Source organism: Prionailurus bengalensis, chromosome A2, assembly GCF_016509475.1.
Source record: "Prionailurus bengalensis isolate Pbe53 chromosome A2, Fcat_Pben_1.1_paternal_pri, whole genome shotgun sequence".
NCBI lineage: Eukaryota > Metazoa > Chordata > Mammalia > Carnivora > Felidae > Prionailurus > Prionailurus bengalensis.
Genome location: NC_057348.1, coordinates 54,891,066 through 54,910,331, shown reverse-complemented (window position 1 = coordinate 54,910,331; position 19,266 = coordinate 54,891,066). Strand labels below are relative to the sequence as shown.

At 49.3% G+C, this 19,266-nt stretch overlaps 1 protein-coding gene across 2 annotated transcripts in view; it reads left to right on the top strand.

Annotated features, from left to right (window-relative positions):
* The first annotated feature begins 1,335 nt into the window (after nt 1–1,335).
* The window catches only part of FGD5 (FYVE, RhoGEF and PH domain containing 5), a 122,588-nt gene continuing 104,657 nt past the window's right edge, over nt 1,336–19,266 (top strand). The window contains exons 1-2 of one of the 2 annotated variants that reach the window (XM_043588203.1): nt 1,336–1,525; nt 10,493–13,133. In XM_043588203.1, coding sequence (XP_043444138.1) covers nt 1,513–1,525; nt 10,493–13,133 — 2,654 coding nt within the window. In that variant the 5' untranslated portion in view covers nt 1,336–1,512. The remainder of the gene's footprint in view (nt 1,526–10,492; nt 13,134–19,266) is intronic. The other variant, XM_043588202.1, reaches the window with a different exon arrangement.

The following is a 19,266-nucleotide window of genomic DNA, read 5'->3' as shown; positions in this document are numbered from 1 at the left end:
TCCTCCAACAGGGCATGCCTTTTCACACCTCTAAGTCTTTGCTCAAGCCATTTCCTCTACCTGAAAGGCCTTTCCTTTGCTTGAACCCTCTCCACTCCCAGGGATACCTCTTGAGTTCCCACAAGCCCTGTGTGCTCCTGTCATATCCTAGCATTTGTGCTGGGAAGCAGAGCTATCTGCTTATGTTTGCATGACCAGTCAGACCAGGACCTCAAGGGCGAAGGCTTGGTACAAGTCATCCATCGGTGCCAGGGAGGTGCTGGCAGGTGTGCGCTAAGTGAACACAGAAAGGCTCATCGCAACCAGGTCTTTCTTTCAATGTCAGCAACTCAGGGAGGCTTCTCTTCATCACTCGTACTCTACACAAGTGGTTCTCAAACTTCAGGTTGCATCAGAAAAACCTGAAGGGTTTATTAAACACAGGATTTCTGATTCAGTAAGCTCCGGGAGCGGAGGGGGGGGGGGGGGGCGGTCCTGAGAATTTGCCTTTCTAACAATTCCGAAGCTGACCCACACACTTTTGAGAGTCAGTGCTCTGCCCCATTACCCTGGTTTATCTCCCTCTAGGCAGTTATCACTCTCTGAAACGATATTTATTGCTCATTTGTCTTGTGTCTCCACTGTCCTCCCATCTAAGCTCCACGAGGGTAAGAACTGGGAGCTGTCTTGTTTGATCCCAGCATAGCACTTGACACAGGACTGAATGCATACCCGAGGTTGAAAAGAAAGAGATGGATGGTCCGTTGGACGAGAGGACTAGGGGATCCCAAGAACCGCACTCGCCGGCTCCCCCACCCCACCGCAACTGATCCTCGTCCCTTGAACCTCGCGCAGCTCCCCGAGTCGCCACTGCCCCTTTAAATGTGCGCGGGGACGCCTCGCCCCTCGTCTCCTTCGATCCCTGACCGAGCAGAAAGGGGAGGAAAAAAAAAAAAAAAAAAAGCCTTCCTCTTGGAGAGCGGGAGGAAACGTCTAGGAGGGGGCGGAGGCGCGGCGGCGGCAGAGGCGCGGCGGCCAGAGCGCAGCGCGCCGGGTGCGGAGCCGGACCCGGAGCGGACGCGACGCCGCGCGCTGCCCCGGCCGCCGCCCCATGCGCGGCGCACTCGCGCCCCCTCCTCTCTCCCACCCCCGGCCAGCGCGGCCCCGCCCCCGGAGGCTCGCGCCCCGCGCCCCCACTTGCCCTGCGCTCCGCGCGGAATCTCGAGTGAACGCGACGCGGCGCGCCGTCCCGGCCGCCGCCCCGCGCGCCCCGTGCTCGTGCCCCCTCTCCTCCCCCCTCCGCCCCTGTCCGCCCCGCCCAGCCCGGAGGCTCGCGCCCCGCGCCCCCACTTGCCCTGCGCGCCGCGCGGAGTCCGGCGCGCGCCGGGGGGGGGGGGGGGGACGGGGGGCGGGGCGGGCGCCTGGGAGTGCGGGCCCCGCGGGGCGGCCATGGAGTGAGGCGGCGCGCGGACTCGCGCTGGGACTGACCGACTGATTGACCGACGGGCGGCCCCGGGCTGCGCGTGCTGGAAGATGAACAGAGCAGGTAGGAGGCCCGCTCGACCTCGGGCGCCGAGGGACGCGCGCGAGGGGACCGCGCCAGGCGCTCCAAGTTGGAGCCCACGGGGCGCCGGGAGCGAGCCGCCGAAAATCCCCCGACCTTCCCGCCCTGCTCGGCCGCCGCTGAGATATGGGCGGGTCCGGAGTCCCCTCGCCGAGGAGGCTGAGGATCATCGGGGGCCCCCGTCCGAGACGCCCCGCCTCAGGGACGCTCCCTCCGTCTCCGCGAGGCCGCACCCTGGCGGTGTACTCCGTCATCCCGCTCCCACGGCCACCCCGGCGTGGGGACCGTTTGGCAAGCGAGGAAGGCTCCCTTCGCGAAGGCGACTTGATCGCGCTCCTGAATCCTCGCTCCGGCCCCTCTGGGTCCCTGCCAGATCCTCGCTGGCCCCTCGGAGGTCCCTCCAGGGCCCCGGGATCCTCCCGCAGCTCTTCGCCACCCCGGGGTCTATTCCTGGTCCGTCAGTACCTGGCGGCGCACTCTTAAGACGATTCCTGCTCCCTCCTCTCTCTTAGACCCCGAGACTTAGAGCTCACTCTGAGGATCAGACTAGAAAGCTCTAAATTATTGTCCCCCACAGCGTACCCTTCCCTCGCCGCGCCCTGGCCCGGGGCCTTCTTTGTGCCTCCCCCAGGGGACCACATGCCAAGGGACGCTCCTCGCCGCTGAGGCTGAGCCCCACTCCAGACGTTTCCCTCCGTCCCTCGAGTCCGACTCTGCCAGTTCAGGGATTCCGGGAAATCCAGAATGCGTTTGATAGTAAATATTAGCAATCCCTTCCGAGGAGTGCCATTTAACAGATTTAGTAACTGAGACTCCCATGGGCGATGCCCCGAACCGGTCTCAGGATTTCTGACTCCATCCACCCGGAGGGCAGAAAGTTCCCTGAAGAGGCGAGCTTGCAAGCCAGCAATCTCAGCTAACTTCATTTCCCTGCCAAGGAGGGATAGTCACTCTTTTTTTTCTTTTTCTCTTAAAATTTAGCAGAAGGCAGCCCTCTCTCTGACCAACACCCTCGTCCGAAGCCATACTCCAAAACACACATCCCTAAAGAAACAGGAAGCCACCATTTTGGCTGTCTTAGAACCATATCCTGCTGCCTTGTATGTGTGTGTTGTGGCTTTTTCTTTTTAAAGACTTTTTAATGAAAAAAGTCATTGTCTTAGGAGGTGCAGAAGGGAGACATTTGGCTGGACTGATTTGACAAAGGAGACACTCGGGGACTTGGGAGTGTGGTAGCTGCCTTCATGTGGCCAGGCACTGTTGTTGCTGGGCATGTGGATGCCTGGACAGTGAGGGAGTGGGTCAGAATGGGGGTGGGGTGGGAGTAGGGGTGCCACTTTGGGAGTGGAAGAGGCTGGAGTGGGGTCCCAGTGTTCAGTTAGCCACTCCTTGGAGGAAGAAGGTGGCCTCCAGCCTGTTTCTGGCACAGCCTGAACAGAGCCGGACAGGCTAGCTTTTTCCTACACTCCTAATAAAACCCACTTTAAAACAATGGTGAGAGCAGTTCCAGTTTTCCCACGTTTCCCTGCTTGAGGCTTGGGCAAGCCCTCCCCTCCCTGAGAATATGGGGGATGAAGTGAGCAGGAATAAACTTGGAGGCAGGCTTGGACCCAGGAAATCTTAGCAGTTGCTGCTCTTGGGTTTAGTGGTCCTAGAACTTGCCTCCAGCATAAACCTGGTTACTTTTTCAGTGTGATAGCAATGATGGAAACCTCACATAATGATTTCTGTGTGCTGATCATGTAACATAGTGGTCCACAGACTCCGTGGGAATGAATTTCAGAACCACCATATACTTAGTTAGGTGACCTTGAAGAGGTTACTTAACCTCGGTGCCTCAGTTTCCTCATCTGAAAAATGGAGATGGTATGATCTTTGTCATCGAGTTCGATTAAATAAAGCTCATAAGGTATCTGGAACAGTGTCTGTCATAAGCCACTAATGAATACTGGTTAACATTTATTGGTCACTTATTATGAACTAGGTGTGGCTTTTAAGTGTTTTACTTGTATCAGGTCAGTTTTCACAGTAACCTTATGAGGTGAGTACTCTCGCTATCCCCATTTTATAGGTTGGAAAACTGAGCTGCAGGGATTTTATGGTCACTGAGCCAAGATAGGATTGAAATACAGACTGTCCAGCTTGAGAGCCTACTTTTTTATGCAGTGCTGAACACATAGTAGATGCACAAGAAATGATGGCCAGTTGAGTTTCTGTTGGCCTCTAATTGAGGTGTCTTCTATTATTTCTTTCGAACTTCTCAACAGCCTTATAGAAAAAGGAGGTATTTATTTCATCTTGCCAAGAAGGAAACTCAGGTTCAGAGAGGCAAAGTGACATGCCCAAGATGGCACAGTTGATATGTACCAGTGCTGGGATTGGAGCCCAGGTCTGTCTGAGCCTGGGGCCCATGCTTTTCCAACTTCGTCCCATGCAGTCTGCCCAGTATGTGCCCTGTTGTGGATCACTGGACTAGCTTAACAGCAGCCTAATTAGAAATCGTCAAGCTTGGCTTGGACATTCCAGCAGGCACCCAGGAATGAAAGTTAAATTAAGATGCGATTGGGAGGTGAAATTGGAAGATAATTACTCTTGGAACATATGGCTATGAGGGTTCCAGGGGGAATATAGTGAACTGCTGTTGAAACAGACTCAGGGATTGAAGAAGGGGATATCAGGAGACATCAGAAGAAGAGCCATGCATTTAATACTCTGTAGTTGGCCAGAGCAGAAGGCACTTTCCTAACTGGTGCAGTGCTCTTACTCTACAGATGGAGAAACTGAGGCCCAGCGAGGGGAAGGGACTTACCCAAGGTCACACCTCCAGTTAATGGCAGAGCCAGGAGTGGAGATCAGAGTTCCTGACTCCTAGTCCAGTGCTCCTCCCAATACCCCCTCTCATTTAACCTCTATATAGCTGACATGGGAGCAGCAGCATGAATGTGTGAGTGACAGATTTAATTAAAATAGAGAGAGAAAATACAAACTAGTAATGGGGGCTGGCTAGGGATGATTTCTATCACCAGAAACTGTTAAAAATCTCCTCTTCCTGTCACTGTGGTTCCCCACCGTCAGTTTAACTCTTGGCATCTTGGCTCAAAGGCTATTCTGCATTTGAGTTATGCTCATGCATAGCAAATTGCCAAGAGGTCCTGGGCAGAGAGGGTATTACCCTGGGCTTTGTGATACTGAGAAAGGGAAGGTTCACACAGCAGCCACAGGGACTCATGAGGCAGCAGAGGGTCCACACCAGCTGCACCCATGCTGGGTTCTAGTTAGAAAGAGAAACTTAACCCGGAGGAGGAACCCCCAGGTCTGATTTATCCTGTAATTCTGCATCCCTGCCAGACTGGACTCTTGACCATACTCCCAAAGGGCTTGCGTCTAACCACCTCTGGGCCTCTGCATATTCTGTTCCCTCTGCCTGGCATACCCAGCGTCTCCTTTGATTAAGAAAATCCTGCCTGTCCTTCCACATGCGCCCCAATGCTGCCTCTTCTGCGGGTCTTCTCTAGGCAGGATTGGTCTAGGACCCAGATAACCTTGTACAGAGGGCAGGCACTCTATCAGGTTCCTTTCTGTGAGGAAGGAGGGAAGGGAGCCGAGCTAAAGCTCTCACACAGCCTTCATTTTCTTTCCTTCCTCCCCAGTGTCTTTCCCAGGCTCCTCCTCATGCCAGGGCTCCCTCCTTGGCCCTGCTCTTTTCTTTGTTCACACTCATTCTCTTGATGATCTCACCAGGCCCATGCCTTAAATCCCATCCCTGTGATGGAGATACCTCCAGCCAGACCTCTCCATGGAACCCAGACTGGTCTACCTAGGAGTCCACTTGATGTCTGTCTCCACCTAGGTGTGTGTGCTAGGTAACTCAGATTTAACACGTGCAAACTAAAATTCTGGCTTTCCCTCCCTAGCACGTACAGCCTCCCCCAATTCAGTTGGTGGCAACTTCATTTTTCCAGTTCCTCTGACTCAAAACCTTGGTGTTGTCCTTGACCTTGCTCCTTCCCTTACACCCCGTATCCAACCTGTCAGCAAATCCTGCCAGCTCTACCTTCATATTTGGAATCTGACTCTTTACTACTCCCACTGCTGCCAACCTGGTCCAAGCCTCCACCGTCTCATCTCCTGCCTGGATGTCCCTGGATCCGTCATCACCACTTCTGCTTATTTCAGCACATTAACCAGAGTATGCGCGTCCCTCTTCTGCTTGGGGGGCCTGCATAATCTGTCCCCTTCCTGTGACCCCTCTGACCTCATCTCCTGCTTCTCCCCGTTGCTTGCTCGCTCGTCCCTCCCTTCTGGCCACTCTGGCCCTCCTTGAACATACCAACCGAGTCCTGGCTTCCCTCACATCTCTCTAATCTTTGCTCTAGCGTCCTTTCCATAAGGCCTACCCCAGTAACTCTTTAAAATTGAAAAAACAAACAAAACCCCACCTAGCTCCTAATCTTTGTCTATAGAGTTTATGATCATCTAATATACAATAAGGTCATATACATCTCCTTTTTATTCCTTATCTCCTCCACTAGAATATAAAGGTTCATGAGGGACAGGGTCTTTGTTTTGTTTATTGATGTGTCCAAAGATTCTAGATGGGTGCCCAGCACATAGTAGGTGGTCAATAAATATCTGTTCAATGGAATTGGATTAATGAAAATTGGATGAGAACAAACCTTGTGACCAGTCAGTACTTCTGAGTTCTGAACTCAGCCTTTTGTAAAGTTCATACCTGGTTAGTTGTCTCTGGTCTCTCTGGCCTCAGGTTTTCTGAATTTTACCTTTGTCTGCCTCACTAAAAGCTGGGAGCCCTGAGTCTCCACTGTAGAAGAAAGCTCAGTAGCAAAAGGGTGAAGGCAGAGGTTCTAGCAACTGGACCAGGAGGCAGGAAACCCACATTCTCCCTGGGCCCTGCTCCGGGCTTGCTGAGAACAGTATGCGTCACCTCTGTGTGCCTCAGTTACCCTATCTCTTACTGAGGGGTCAGACAAAGCCTTTCTGATTCTGGCATCCTTTGATTTCAGAGGGGTTTCAGGTGAAACACCTTGAACCTCAGAACTGGAAGCAGAACATGAACACTAGATATTTGTCATTCCTAGGGGATCCTGTGGGGAAGGCATTTTCTTGCAGGATCACGCCTCAGACACCTACTGTGACCTTTCTCGAGGAGATGGCGCCCACAGATCAATAGCTTGATTGGATGAAGGATGGCGTGGGGGTGGGGGCGATGCAACCAAGGTGATGGTCGTTTTTCATGGCCCATCTGTCCCTCTGCCAAGTCTCACGGTGCTCATGTGAAATACCACCTGTTAAGGATGAGAAATGAGAGTCCCCACCCCCAAAGAGTAATTTCATGCCAATGCCTGACACCTGATGTTGGGAACTTGAAGCTAGTATTATACATCAGTGTAGAGCAAGGCTTATACCAGGGGAAGATGTGTGGTAGACAAAGACTGACATTGTTAGAATAACAATTGCTACTATTTATTGGCTAGTCCTACTTGAAGGCCTACTGCTGGGCACTTTTAATAAATTATATATATTTTAATATTCATAACCTCTTGAGAGTAGGTGTTACTGTTGAACCCATTTTACAGATGAGGAAACTGAAGCTCACTTTTATAGGTTGTAAGTGGCAAAGCCAGGATTTGAATCCAGATGAGCCAGGCTCCAAAGGCTATTACTTCACAGTTACAGGTTAGCTAAAGCTTAGCTGTTTAAAATCCACATAGTTGGGTGGGTTTTGTTGGTGGTTGTGGTGGTGGTGGTGGTGGCAGCGGTGGTGTGTGTGTGTGTGTGTGTGTGTTTTAACTAATTTGGACAGATAATTTTCTAAATTAGGACGTATTTGCTTATGGCAACAAGGAGTTGGAGGGCCACTTATGTCTTGAACACTCTGGGTTATTATCTGGATGCCCGTGTCTAGCCTTGGTGTTGATGTGGATGAATATAGGTGTGGGTTAGGGCGTTGGCGTAGTGGGTGCTTTAGCCTTTAGGGTCTCGACAGCTGAGTCTCTTCTCTCCCTTTCTTGCTGGCAGCTGCCACATCTTACACCTGGCAGGGTTCCTGTTCTAACTGCCAGTCCCTTCCCCTCCTAATTAGCTGTACACTGGGAAACCAGACCACTGAGTTCCTTAGATATATGTGCAAAGTACAACTAAAGAGACTGAAATCAGGCCCTTTCAGGAGCATGGTTCCTGGGCACCTATATTCTTGCTGCCCCAGGCCTTTTTAATTTCCTTTGGGGCCTCCTCAGTTAAATTTTACATGGTTCTGTGAGTTTAGGGGAGATACTGAGTTTGGCTTGAGGTGCCAATGGAACAGTCCCATGGAGATGGGTTACAACGAGCTAGTGCTGTGCTGGCCAGCACCATAGCCACCACCCACATGTTGCTACTGAGCAGTTGAAATGTGGCTAATGTGAATTGTGATGTGCTGAAAAGTGTAAAATACACATTTGATTTCAAGGACTTAGTACAAAAAAGAATGTCAAATATTTCCTTAATAAATTTTGTATATTGATGACATGATCCAAATATGACTTATTGATGATATCCAAAATGGTAATATATCAAATATATTGAGTTGAAAAAGTATTGTTAAAATTAATTTCACCATTTCTTTTTTACTTTTTTAAAGGATATATATGTATATCCTTAAAGTATATATCTATATACTTTGATCTATCAAATCTATCAAAGTGTGCATGCACGCAAGACAGAGGGAGAGGAGAGAGAAAATCTTAACCAGGCTCCACACCCAATGCAGAGCTAACGTGGGGCTCCATCCCACAACTGTGAGATTGTAACCTGAACCCAAATTGAGTAGGACACTAAACTGACTGAGCCACCCAGGTGTCCCAGATCTCTCTCTCTCTCTATTTTTTTTTTAAAGTAGGCTTCATGTCCAGCACAGAGCCCACTGTGCTCTCACTACCCTGAGATCAAGACCTGAGCTGAAATCAAGACTTGGAAGTTGGGGCGACTGGATGGCTCAGTCTGTTAAGCATCCAACTCTTGGTCTCAGTTCAGGTCATGATCTCATGGTTCATGAGTATGAGCCCCACATGGGGCTCTGTGCTGACAGTGTGGAGCCTGTATGGGATTCTCTGTCTTCCTTTCTCTCTCTCTCTCTCTCCCTCCTTCTTCCCCTTTCCTGCTTGCTTTCTATCTCTTTCTCAAAAAAATAAAATAAAATAAACTTAAAAAAAAAGAGTCGGATGCTTAACTGAGCCACCCAGGTGCCCCCTCGTTTTTACTTTTTACTTTTTACTTTTTTTACTCGTTTTTACTTTTTAATGTGGCTGTGAGAAAAATAAAAATTACATATGTGATGATAAACGTGGCTCATGTTGCATCTCTGCCAGCTACCTCTGGACTACAGATGACAGGGTAACGGTGCTGCAAGGGTTTAACTGGAAGTCAAATGCATGGGGAGAAGAGTTTGCTGACAGACCTTTAGGAGCTCTGCTTCATCTCCCTTCTGTCATGAGCCAGGCTGGCATTCTGAAGTTGCTCTGCATCAAACCCAGGCCTTAGTGGGGATGGCACTGGGCGGCGGGGCGAGGCTTGAGGGGAGACTTGTGTGTCTTCATCTATGGGCAGTGGGGAGCCAGGCAGTGTGTTTGAAGCTGAGATGTCAGGATGGAGTTGCCTTCCTGGAAATCTTCATTCCTCACTCTGCCCACAGTGCGGCCAGGGGCTTGGAGGCATTGAAGCAGTCTTGTGGCAGGACGGATGAACTTGGAAGTGGGCAGCTACACCCTTGACCTTTGCATTTGTCCAGGCCTCTCTCATTCTGCAAAATACAGCTTAAATTTCACCTACCGCAGGAGGGTCTTCCTTCATCATGGTAACTCTTGCTTCTCTGACTCCTGTTGGATGTACAGTTTGTACCTACATCCTTTATTCTGACATGGTCAGATAGATCCCCCAAATCCACAAGGGAAGAGAGTTTTTGCAGATATACATGTTGGAAAATATCATGTAGCTTCTCCCATGAAGTTTGGATGCCCATGAAATTTAGACACAGGGCAGTTAGCTAGACACCAGTCTTGAAGCATGTACAATTCAGAGGTGACCCTTAGAGGAGGAATCATGCATCACTGTCACAGACCTTTGGTGTATCATTCTTGAAGGAATGAGATAATGGCTATTCAGTCATAATATTCCAAAGGTCTGCAGCTCTGTCCTCCAGTTGTTCTGTTCGTTTTGTCTCCCTGACTCAATGGCAAGTACTCAGCAGAGGTATTCTTTTCGTCTTGATTCTAGAAGACCTTCCTATGTATGGTGCTATGCGTATAGATAGGTATCCAATGAATTAAGTGTAGGGTGAATGTAGGCTCCATGTGGGTGGCAGAGATGATGACCGTCAAGTTCAGCATTGTCTCATGAGTGCCTGGCACCTAGAAAGAATTTTTTTTAATGTTTGTTTATTTTTGAGAGAGAGAGAGAGAGTGCGAGTAAGGGAGGGGCAGAGACAGGGACAGAGGATCTAAAGTGGGCTCCATGCTGACAGCAGAGAGCCCAATGCAGGGCTCACAGTCACAAACTCTGAGATCCTGACCTGAGCTGAAGTTGGATGCTCAAATGACTGAGCCACCCAGGCGCCCCTAGAAAGCTTGTAATACGTAGCTGTTGGATGAATGATTACAATGATCTGATACCTGTATTTGAGGAGTATTTCATTGAGTTCATTGAGTAGCTGGACTATATATAGAAGAAAGATCTATTTACTTTGTTTACAGAATGAATTATCAGTGGAGGTCAAGGGGTCTTAAAGATGATTGTGGAGGGCATAAACTTAACACAGAATATAGCAGATTGGGTTCACATAGGTTGGGAAACTATCTTCAGTGTTCTCTTCAAAATGGTAAGTTGGAGACTCTGAATGGAAATAAGGGTTAACTGTACTTTTTCTCCTTCTTTTTCTCTATTTTTATCCTTTAGATTCACCAAAACCACCAGTTGCTCCCAAGCCAAAGACTGCCAGTCCCCTCACACCAGTGACAGCACCCAAATTCCCTTCATCACCCCGGCCCGATAGCCTTCCCAGTCCCAACTCCATGTCTAGGGGGCCGAAACCCCCCATTGCCCCTAAGCCCAGGCTGGCGACCCCCAGTGAGTGGAGAGCCAGCGTGTACGTGATCAACAGCTTGAACAAATGCAGCAACGGGAAGGTGCTCTGTGTTGACAGGGGGCCTTATGAAGAGCGCCAGTCCAACTTGGAGTGCTCGGAGTCTGAGGCTGACGAGGATTACATCGTGGTCCCCAGGGCTCTGCCGAAAGAGGACGAACCCAGGGACAGCAGCTGCTCTGCAGAGAGTGCTGCCATGGCGCCTCCAGATGCCACGGGGGAAGAGGAGTGCAGGGAGGAAGGCGAGGAGAGTGACCCAGAGGGGCTGGGAGCTGCTCCAGCTGAAGTGGTGCTGAGTAGAGAGGCTGATGGAGGCGGGGCCCCCACTCCTGAGAACGTGGAGGCAGAGGATGGTGCCTGTGACCCTGGGGCAGAGGAGCAGACATTGACAAGTGAGGAGGAAGAGAAGCGAGTGGAAGAGCACAACGTATACAACCTGGAGGACAGGGGACCTTGGGACGGAGAGGCACTCCTCCCAAGCGATGACGTCATTCTCACTCACGTTGATTTAGAGGGTCCGGAAACTCCCAGCGAGGAGCCTGGGCCCCCTGGGACACCCAGGGAGGCAGAGGAGGGTGGTGGGGAAGGCTCCACCAACACAGAACCAGGGGTTCCAGAAGAATGTGTGGATTCCGACAGGCCCTCTGACGGGGACGCTGACGATGCCAGCAAGGAACCCACAGAGAATGAGGACTTGGCCGTGGGTGTCCAGGAGGCGGAGACAACCACTGATAGCCCTGAAATCTCTGAGGAGTGTGAGTGTGAAGATGACCATGATGACCAGGATGAACCACAGGACCAAAATGAGAAAACTGGCCAAGAAGAAATGGCAGCCGTCACCCAGGAGGTGGGAGAAGACCCCCGAGAAGGCAGAGACCTGGTGCAGGACGAACCTGCTGAGGAGAGCTGCCAGATCATTCCTTTCGAGAGTGACAGTGTGGATGACTTTGTGACGTCACTCTCGGGAAGTCCCTACGAGTTCTTTCCGACCGAGAGCACCTCTTTCTGTAGCGAGAGCTGCTCTTCTTTTTCCAAGTCAGCAAAAGGCTTAGAGTCCGAGCAGGAACCACAGTCAGGAGAATGTGCAGAGCAGGGCCCCGTTGTTGGAGCTTCCTGTGTCTCTGGGGAGGGCCCCTCTGTCCCTGAGGTAGTGGTTATGCCAGAGGATGAGGACGCCGGGGACGATGCACTCACCAACCCCTATGAGATGGGAGTTGACCTGGAGCATGAGGCTGACCCTGGGGAAGGAGAGAAGCCGGAGACACAGGCTGCATGTGACACGCTGAGTGGTTATGGCATGAAAGAAGAAATGAACTCCGATGCTGAGGGAGGCCTGGTCCCCCTCGACAGGAAGAACATCATCACGAGGACCAGGCCCCACTCTGGGAAGGTGGCCGGCTATGTCCCAGAAACCGTCCCAGAAGAAACGGGACCAGAAGCTGGCTCATCAGCCATTGGCATTAGAGGTGCCACCAAGGAGGCGAGAAAGACAGTTCTGTCGTTGGAGGGGAAACCGCTGGAAGCCAGCAGGGCCTTGCCAGCAAAGCCCAGAGCCTTCACTTTGTACCCCCGATCGTTCTCCGTGGAAGGCCGAGAGATTCCGGTCTCCTTGTACCGGGAGTCGGAGGCATCTGGCTTGGACGACCATAGGATCAAAAGGAAAGATGACAACCTTTCTCTGCCCTGTGTGATCGGCTCCTCTGGGAGCTTCTCCCAGAGGAACCATCTCCCATCCAGTGGCACCTCAACACCCTCTTCTGTGGTTGACATCCCGCCCCCTTTCGACCTGGCCTGCATCACCAAAAAGCCCATCACAAAGAGCTCTCCCTCCCTGCTGATCGAGAGTGAGCCCCCGGACAAGTATACCAAGAAGAAGAAGTCATCCTTCAAGCGGTTCCTGGCGCTTACGTTTAAAAAGAAGTCCGAGAACAAAGTGCACGTGGATGTCAATGTGTCGTCTTCCAGGTCCTCTTCAGAATCCAGCTACCATGGGCCTGCCAGGCTTCTGGAAATCGACCGCAGGAGCCTCAGCAACTCCCCGCAGCTTAAGGCTCGGACTGGCAAGCTCCGGGCTTCCGAATCGCCCTCCTCCCTCATCTTCTACAGGGATGGCAAGAGGAAAGGTGTCCCCTTCAGCAGGACCGTGTCGAGAGTGGAGTCCTTCGAAGACCGCTCTCGGCCCCCCTTTCTGCCCTTGCCCCTGACCAAGCCACGGTCCATCTCGTTCCCTAACGCCGACACTTCAGACTATGAGAACATTCCAGCCATGAACTCGGACTATGAAAATATCCAGATTCCGCCCCGGAGGCCTGCGAGGGCTGGGACATTTACGAAGCTGTTTGAAGATCAGAGCAGAGCCCTGTCCACAGCAAATGAAAACGACGGCTACGTGGACATGAGCAGCTTCAACGCCTTTGAGAGCAAACAGCAGAGTGCAGACCAAGATGCAGAAAGGTACTGTGAAGTTACATTTTCTTTGTTGTTGGGTGAGCCAGGAGGCAGGCGCTTAGGTTTAGGGGACGGGATGGACTTGCTTTTTAGCCTCAGGCTCTATTTATTTCTAGCTGTGTGAATTGGGGTGAGTGGCTTTACCTCTCTGAGCCTCAGTTAACTGGCTGCGAAATGGGGTTCATGCTACCTTGCGGCAGAGTGTTTGAGAAGATCAGAGTTGATCATCTGTGTGAAAGTATTGTCTAAAATGCCAAATACAGTGTAAATGTCAGCATTTGTGTTTCCATTATTTGAGAGACATTTCTCATGTAGATGGGAATGATGGGTTTGCTGGTCCCCTCCAGGAAAGTCACCAAGAGAGAAGGTTCTGGAATCTTGCCAAACTAAATATCTTTCACCATCAGGAAAATACCCTGAATTGAGATTGATACCCTTTTACTGTGTAAATATACACTCTATTCAAGGGAACTAGAAAAGACAATCTATTTAAATTGTTTAAAGAGCTAAGGGCGCCCTGAGCTAAATTTCTGAATAGAAGCCTTTTAAGAGGTATATCCAAGCTGATTTTTTTTTTTTTGGACTCATTCACCTTGGAAGTAAAAGTGAAACACTGAAATTATTGACAACAGTGGGGATTTTCTGACCCCACCTTTCCAAGACTGACTGAATGCCCTTATTGAACATCCCACGTGGATAACTGCCAAATCTTGCTGTTCCGCGTACCTTGTGGACGCAACTTAAAGGCAATGCAATTCAGCTTCAACCATTTACTCTCTTTGGGAGTGCCTGATCGGAATTAATAAAAGCGAAAATGGCGGTGATTTTAAAGGACATCCTGATTCTGACCCCTCGTGTGCAGTGACTTCACCCAGTCCCACACAGCTGCTGCTGCTGCTGCTAGGAGTTCCCAGGGCGCCTGCAGTAATGAATAGATAAGATGATTTGCAATTAGCCTGAGCTGTCGCTGGAGTGTAGATGCTAGCAGTGTTTGTATGGTTTATTCTCCTGAGTTTTTTACATGGTTCCCCCACCCTGGCTCCATCTTCTCTCTCCCCCAAGTCTGGGTGAGGCTGTTAATTAGTTCTTTCCAGAATGAAAAGGTTTGTTTGCTGGGGCAAGGGTAAACACTAACACTACTGGAGGGACTGAGTTTAATTTGGAGAGTGTGGACATGTGCAAACTCTAAGAGGGTGAGAGCTACACAGCCGACCAGTTCATTGCATTAATAGTTATCGGCAGGGTTTGAGAAGATCCAGACCTAGCTGAGTGCCTCCTAGCGTTAATGAACATAGAACCAAGCTCTGAAACCAAAATCTCCCTGCTAGAAAGGACCTCAAAGGGCAGATGGTCAAGGCTCCCACTCTAGCAGGCCTTGCTCTGACCCAGTCTGTACTTGAATTCCTCAAGCCACAGGAAACTCACCACCTCCCAGGGTTGCCTCATCTGTTGCTAGGTATCCTGATTAAATTTTCCTTTCTGACTGAGGCAAAAGCTGTCTCCTAATATCCCTACCCCACTCATGCTGGCTCTCCCCTCTCAAGCTAGGCAAGTGAGTTCATTTCCTCTTTTGTATGACATCCCTTCAGAAATCGAAATCTGCTTCTGTAGAATCACTGAATTTTACAGCTGGGAGGGAACTTCAGACAACATTTGGTCCTGTTAACAGAGGAAGAAACTGAGGCACAGAGAGGGAAAGGGATTTACCTAAGATAAGATAGCTCAGCAATTTAGTGGAAAAATCAGTGCTAGGACTCAGATGTCCTGACACCTGGTTCGGGCATTCTTAGTGAATTACAACTAAGGGATGCCAGATCTGATTGCGCAGGCTGTGCACTGCACAGCTCCAGGGCCACATTCACATCCTACTCCCCCAGGGTTGCCCAGTGCACAGTTTTTGCTTGGCCATATGCAGAGTCCCTGTTGCCTTGATCTGTACTTTGTCCAGAAACCAAAAAAGGTCCCTTCACCCAAGTTAACATGACAATAAGGGAAAAATACCCAAGAAAATGTCAGTGCTACCTTATCTTCTGATGCTATTTCACTGAAGGCCAAACTGACCAGGATAAATCTCCCATGCAGGACCACATCCTCTTGGACATCAATCAGTGAGCAAAGCTTTCTTCTGTTTTCCTTCATGAAACATATAGAAGCAAGGGGGAGAAAAATCCTCGCTTTGAGCTGGAACAGGTCTGGGCAAGGGATGTTTCAGACACCTCAAGTTGAGAGGCACGGGGGACTGCCGTGGGGGTGGGGTCCTAGTGCGTCTTTGCCTGAACAGGGGCTTTGAGAATTGAGTGGCTGGAGTGTTGCTATCTGAGAAGCGTGCCCAGGGGTGTGCTTCAGGTTGAGCAGGACAGGAAGGGGTGAGAAGGTGGGGAGGCAGTGCCTCCTCCTTCCGCTCCTTGTCTTGCCCCACACCTTGCTTCAGTGCGAGGATCGGGGGGAGAAGCCAAAATAAATATCAACAGCCCTGAAAGGGTGCAGGGCAGTCCGTTGGGAGATGTGAGTTCAAAGCCTGCTCGGTCACTGACTTGCTGTGGGGTCTTGGAGAAGGCTAGGCCACAGTTTGCTCATCTGTAAAATGGTAAGATTGGAGCAGGTCTGTGTTTCTCAACTGTTTGCCTTTCCTGTGCCACTTCTACTATTTCTGTTACACCACCTATACTATCACTTACTGTTTTTCTTTCAATCAGTCTTTTTTACTTTAAAATATTTAGAAAGGAAATTTTATGTCACGGTTGGGAAATGGAAAAACACTATTGGCTGCCATAAATAGAAGGCAATTGTACAAATAAGATACTAAGGAAAGGAAATTAACGGGTAAATTGTAGCTTGAGGTTGTTACTTGCCAAGGCTGGAGCTGGAAGCCTGGTCCCTTTGTTAAACAGGGAGAGGTGTTAAAGACATCCTGGCACCACACAGAGACTTTCTCCTTGGCATAGTCAGAAGGATTCAGAAGGACTGAAAAGGGAATAACTCTGTCTCTCTCATGGTGTGATTCACTGTTATTTAAATCCAAGTCCTTTTTCCGCTAAAAGTACCTCCCTTCAAGAAACATGTAGAGTATATAATAGAATTCAGAAGGCCCTTAGAGAACCCTAAACCAGAGTAGCAGCTCAGGGTCTAATGGATGATTGTAAAGTTTCTTCTATGTGGTAACTTCCACTGAGATTTATATACCCAGATAATAACGTTTTAGGAGCCACAATAATCTTATTAGCAGTTTTCTGTCTTGTAAAATAAAACTGTATACATTGTTACTTATGTACATTTTCCCCATGGTGTACAACATTTCCATCATCTTTTAGTTTAAAGTGTATCACCAGAACATTCTTTTTTTTGTTCCCCCCCCCCCGCGAATTGACCCTTGTGAAAAAGAAAAAATGGACCAGAGATCTAGTCCAGAAAAGTCCTACTTTCCAAATAGGCTGTTCTATGTCTTCAGTCAGTGCTCTTTGATGGGGGAGCCTCGTCTTTACTTCTGAGTATTCCATGGCCCTTCAGTACATTGGTTCTATGCTGGGAGCTTAATAAATGCATGTTTAAAAAAACCAAACAAAATAAGTAAATGTATGTTGATGATGAGGGGTTTTATAATTCCATGTGAGTTGGTGATTTTGAGCTTCACAAGGATCAAAGAATTATCATTTATTAAGCACCTATCTTCAGCAACACAGTGCTAAGTGCTTTGTATACACTTAATAAATACCCATTTGGTGCAAAATACTACATAGACTGGTTTGTCCTAAGTGCCTCACTTTTATTTTATTTTATTTTATTTTATTTTATTTTATTTTATTTTATTATTTTATTTTTTATTTTATTTTAATTTTAGAGAGAGTGCAAGTGTGAGCTGAGGGAGAGGGGCAGAGGGAGAGAGAGATAGAATCTTAAGCAGGCTCCATGCCCAAGGCAGAGCTTGACGCAGGGCTCAATCCCACAGCTCTGGAATCATGACCTGAGCTGAAATCAAGGGTCGGACGTGTCACCTCTGAGCCACTCAGGCACCCCCTAAGTGTCTCATTTATTTTTTTTAATTTTTTAATGTTTACTTATTTTTGAGACAGAGAGAGAGAGAGAGAGAGAAACATGAGTGGGGGAGGGGCAGAGAGAGAGGGAGACACAGAATCTGAAGCAGGCTCCAGGCTCTGAGCTGTCAGCACAGAGCCCGACGCGGGGCTCGAACTCACACACCGTGAGATCATGACGTGAGCCGAAGTCGGATGCTCAGCCAACTGAGCCACCCAGGTGCCCCCTTAGTGTCTCATTTAAATTCCCGTAATTGTATATTTGTTTTTTGCATGATGATGAATCTGTTTTAATCATTCAGCACTATACATCAACATGGATCCCTGATGCTCCTTTTGCCCATTTCATTATTAACATTTTCAAACTTACAGAAGAATTGAAAGAGTTTTTACAGTGAATGTTTGTTTTCCCACCACCTAGATTTACCATTAACGTGTTGCCACACTGGCTTTTTCTCATCTTTTTCTTTCTCTGTTCTCTCTAGCTGTTGTGATCAGTCCACATATTGTTCTTGATGCATTTATGGTGGCTTTTTATGTTTACAGATGACGACCCTGGACCCCAGGGAGAGCACAGTGGCTAAGCATGTGGACTTTAGGCAGGCTGCCTGGAGTTTCAGTCAGTACTCCACCCCTTACTGTCTGTGTGACCTGGGACAAGGTACTCACCTCTCTGCACCTTGGTTTGTCTGTAATAGGCCATGAGAATAGTCCCTGCCTTATAACATTGTTAAACCTGAATGAGTTAATGTTGTACATAGTGAAATGATAAGTAAATATTAGCTGTTATTCAGTGACATGGTCAGGGTCACATAGTGGTGGATGCAGGATTTGAATTTGATTCTAGAGGTGTGGGTAGCGAATCCGGTACCTTTCACTGTGGGGATGTCTCTGTCCCTGTCTCCCATATGGAGGTTCTTCTGCATGAGTTTGACTCAGTGTTCAGGACACCACTTGCGAGCTTCAGCTGTGGCGTGTGGTGTCAGCATTACCTCTGACTTCCTCTTGGGCTGGGGTCAGGGCTACAGACAACAGCCCAAGCGAGAATGGTTTGGAGTCATCAGCAGCCTCTTACACCAAGGACGGCAGGACCAGAATTTTTATAATTCCGTGCTCATAGTAGAAATGCCTATCTCTGTGACTCTGACATAGCTGTTATTTCACTTGTAATTCACAATTAGTTAGGTACATTCATCTCCAGGTGAGAAAACTGAGGCCCACTGAAGTGCTATAAACTATCCCCTGTTGCACAGGTAGTAAGTGGCCAAACTAAAATCTGAACCCAAGTCTCTCTCTTTTTTTTTTAATTTAATGTTTATTTATTATTGAGAGACAGAGAGAGACAGAGCATGAGCATAGGAGGGGCAGAGAGACAGGGAGACACAGAATCCGAAGCAGGCTCCAGGCTCTGAGCTGTCAGCACAGAGCCCGACGCGGGGCTTGAACTCACAAACCGTGAGATCATGACCTGAGCCGAAGTCGGACGCTCAACCGACTGAGCCACCCAGGTGCCCCCCAAGTCTCTTTTTTTAAATTTTTTTGATGTATATTTATTTTTGAGAAACAGAGAGACAGAGCACGAGTAGGGGAGGGGCAGAGAGAGAGGGAGACACAGAATCCCAAGCAGATGCCAGGCTCTGAGTTGTCAGCACAGAGCCTGACACAGGGCTCAAACCCACAAACTGCGAGATCATGACCTGAGCCTAAGTCGGACGTTTAACCAACTGAGCCACCCAGGCGCCCCATGTCTTTCTGAATCCAGTACTCTTTCCACTACCTCTTGTTTCCTGTAGTGAAAAAATGCCACGTTTTCTAGTTGTCTTCATCCGACAGCTGTAGTGTCTCCTTTGCAGAAGACAAGCTAGCACAGCCACCACCAAAATGTTGGCTTTGTCTATTGGTCTAAAGGGCTCGAGGAAAAGTGGAATGACACGTTCCTTTATTTTCTGATGGGTGGTGAGTTTGCTGCTCTGTTGGGAGCTCATCAAGAAGGCTTACAAGCTTTCCTGGAACTTGCTAATGAGCTATTCAGACATCTTGCCCTCCCTCAGGGCCATAGTGGGAGACGCTTGCCCTTGTGTAGCTCACTGTGCCCCTAGAGCAACCAG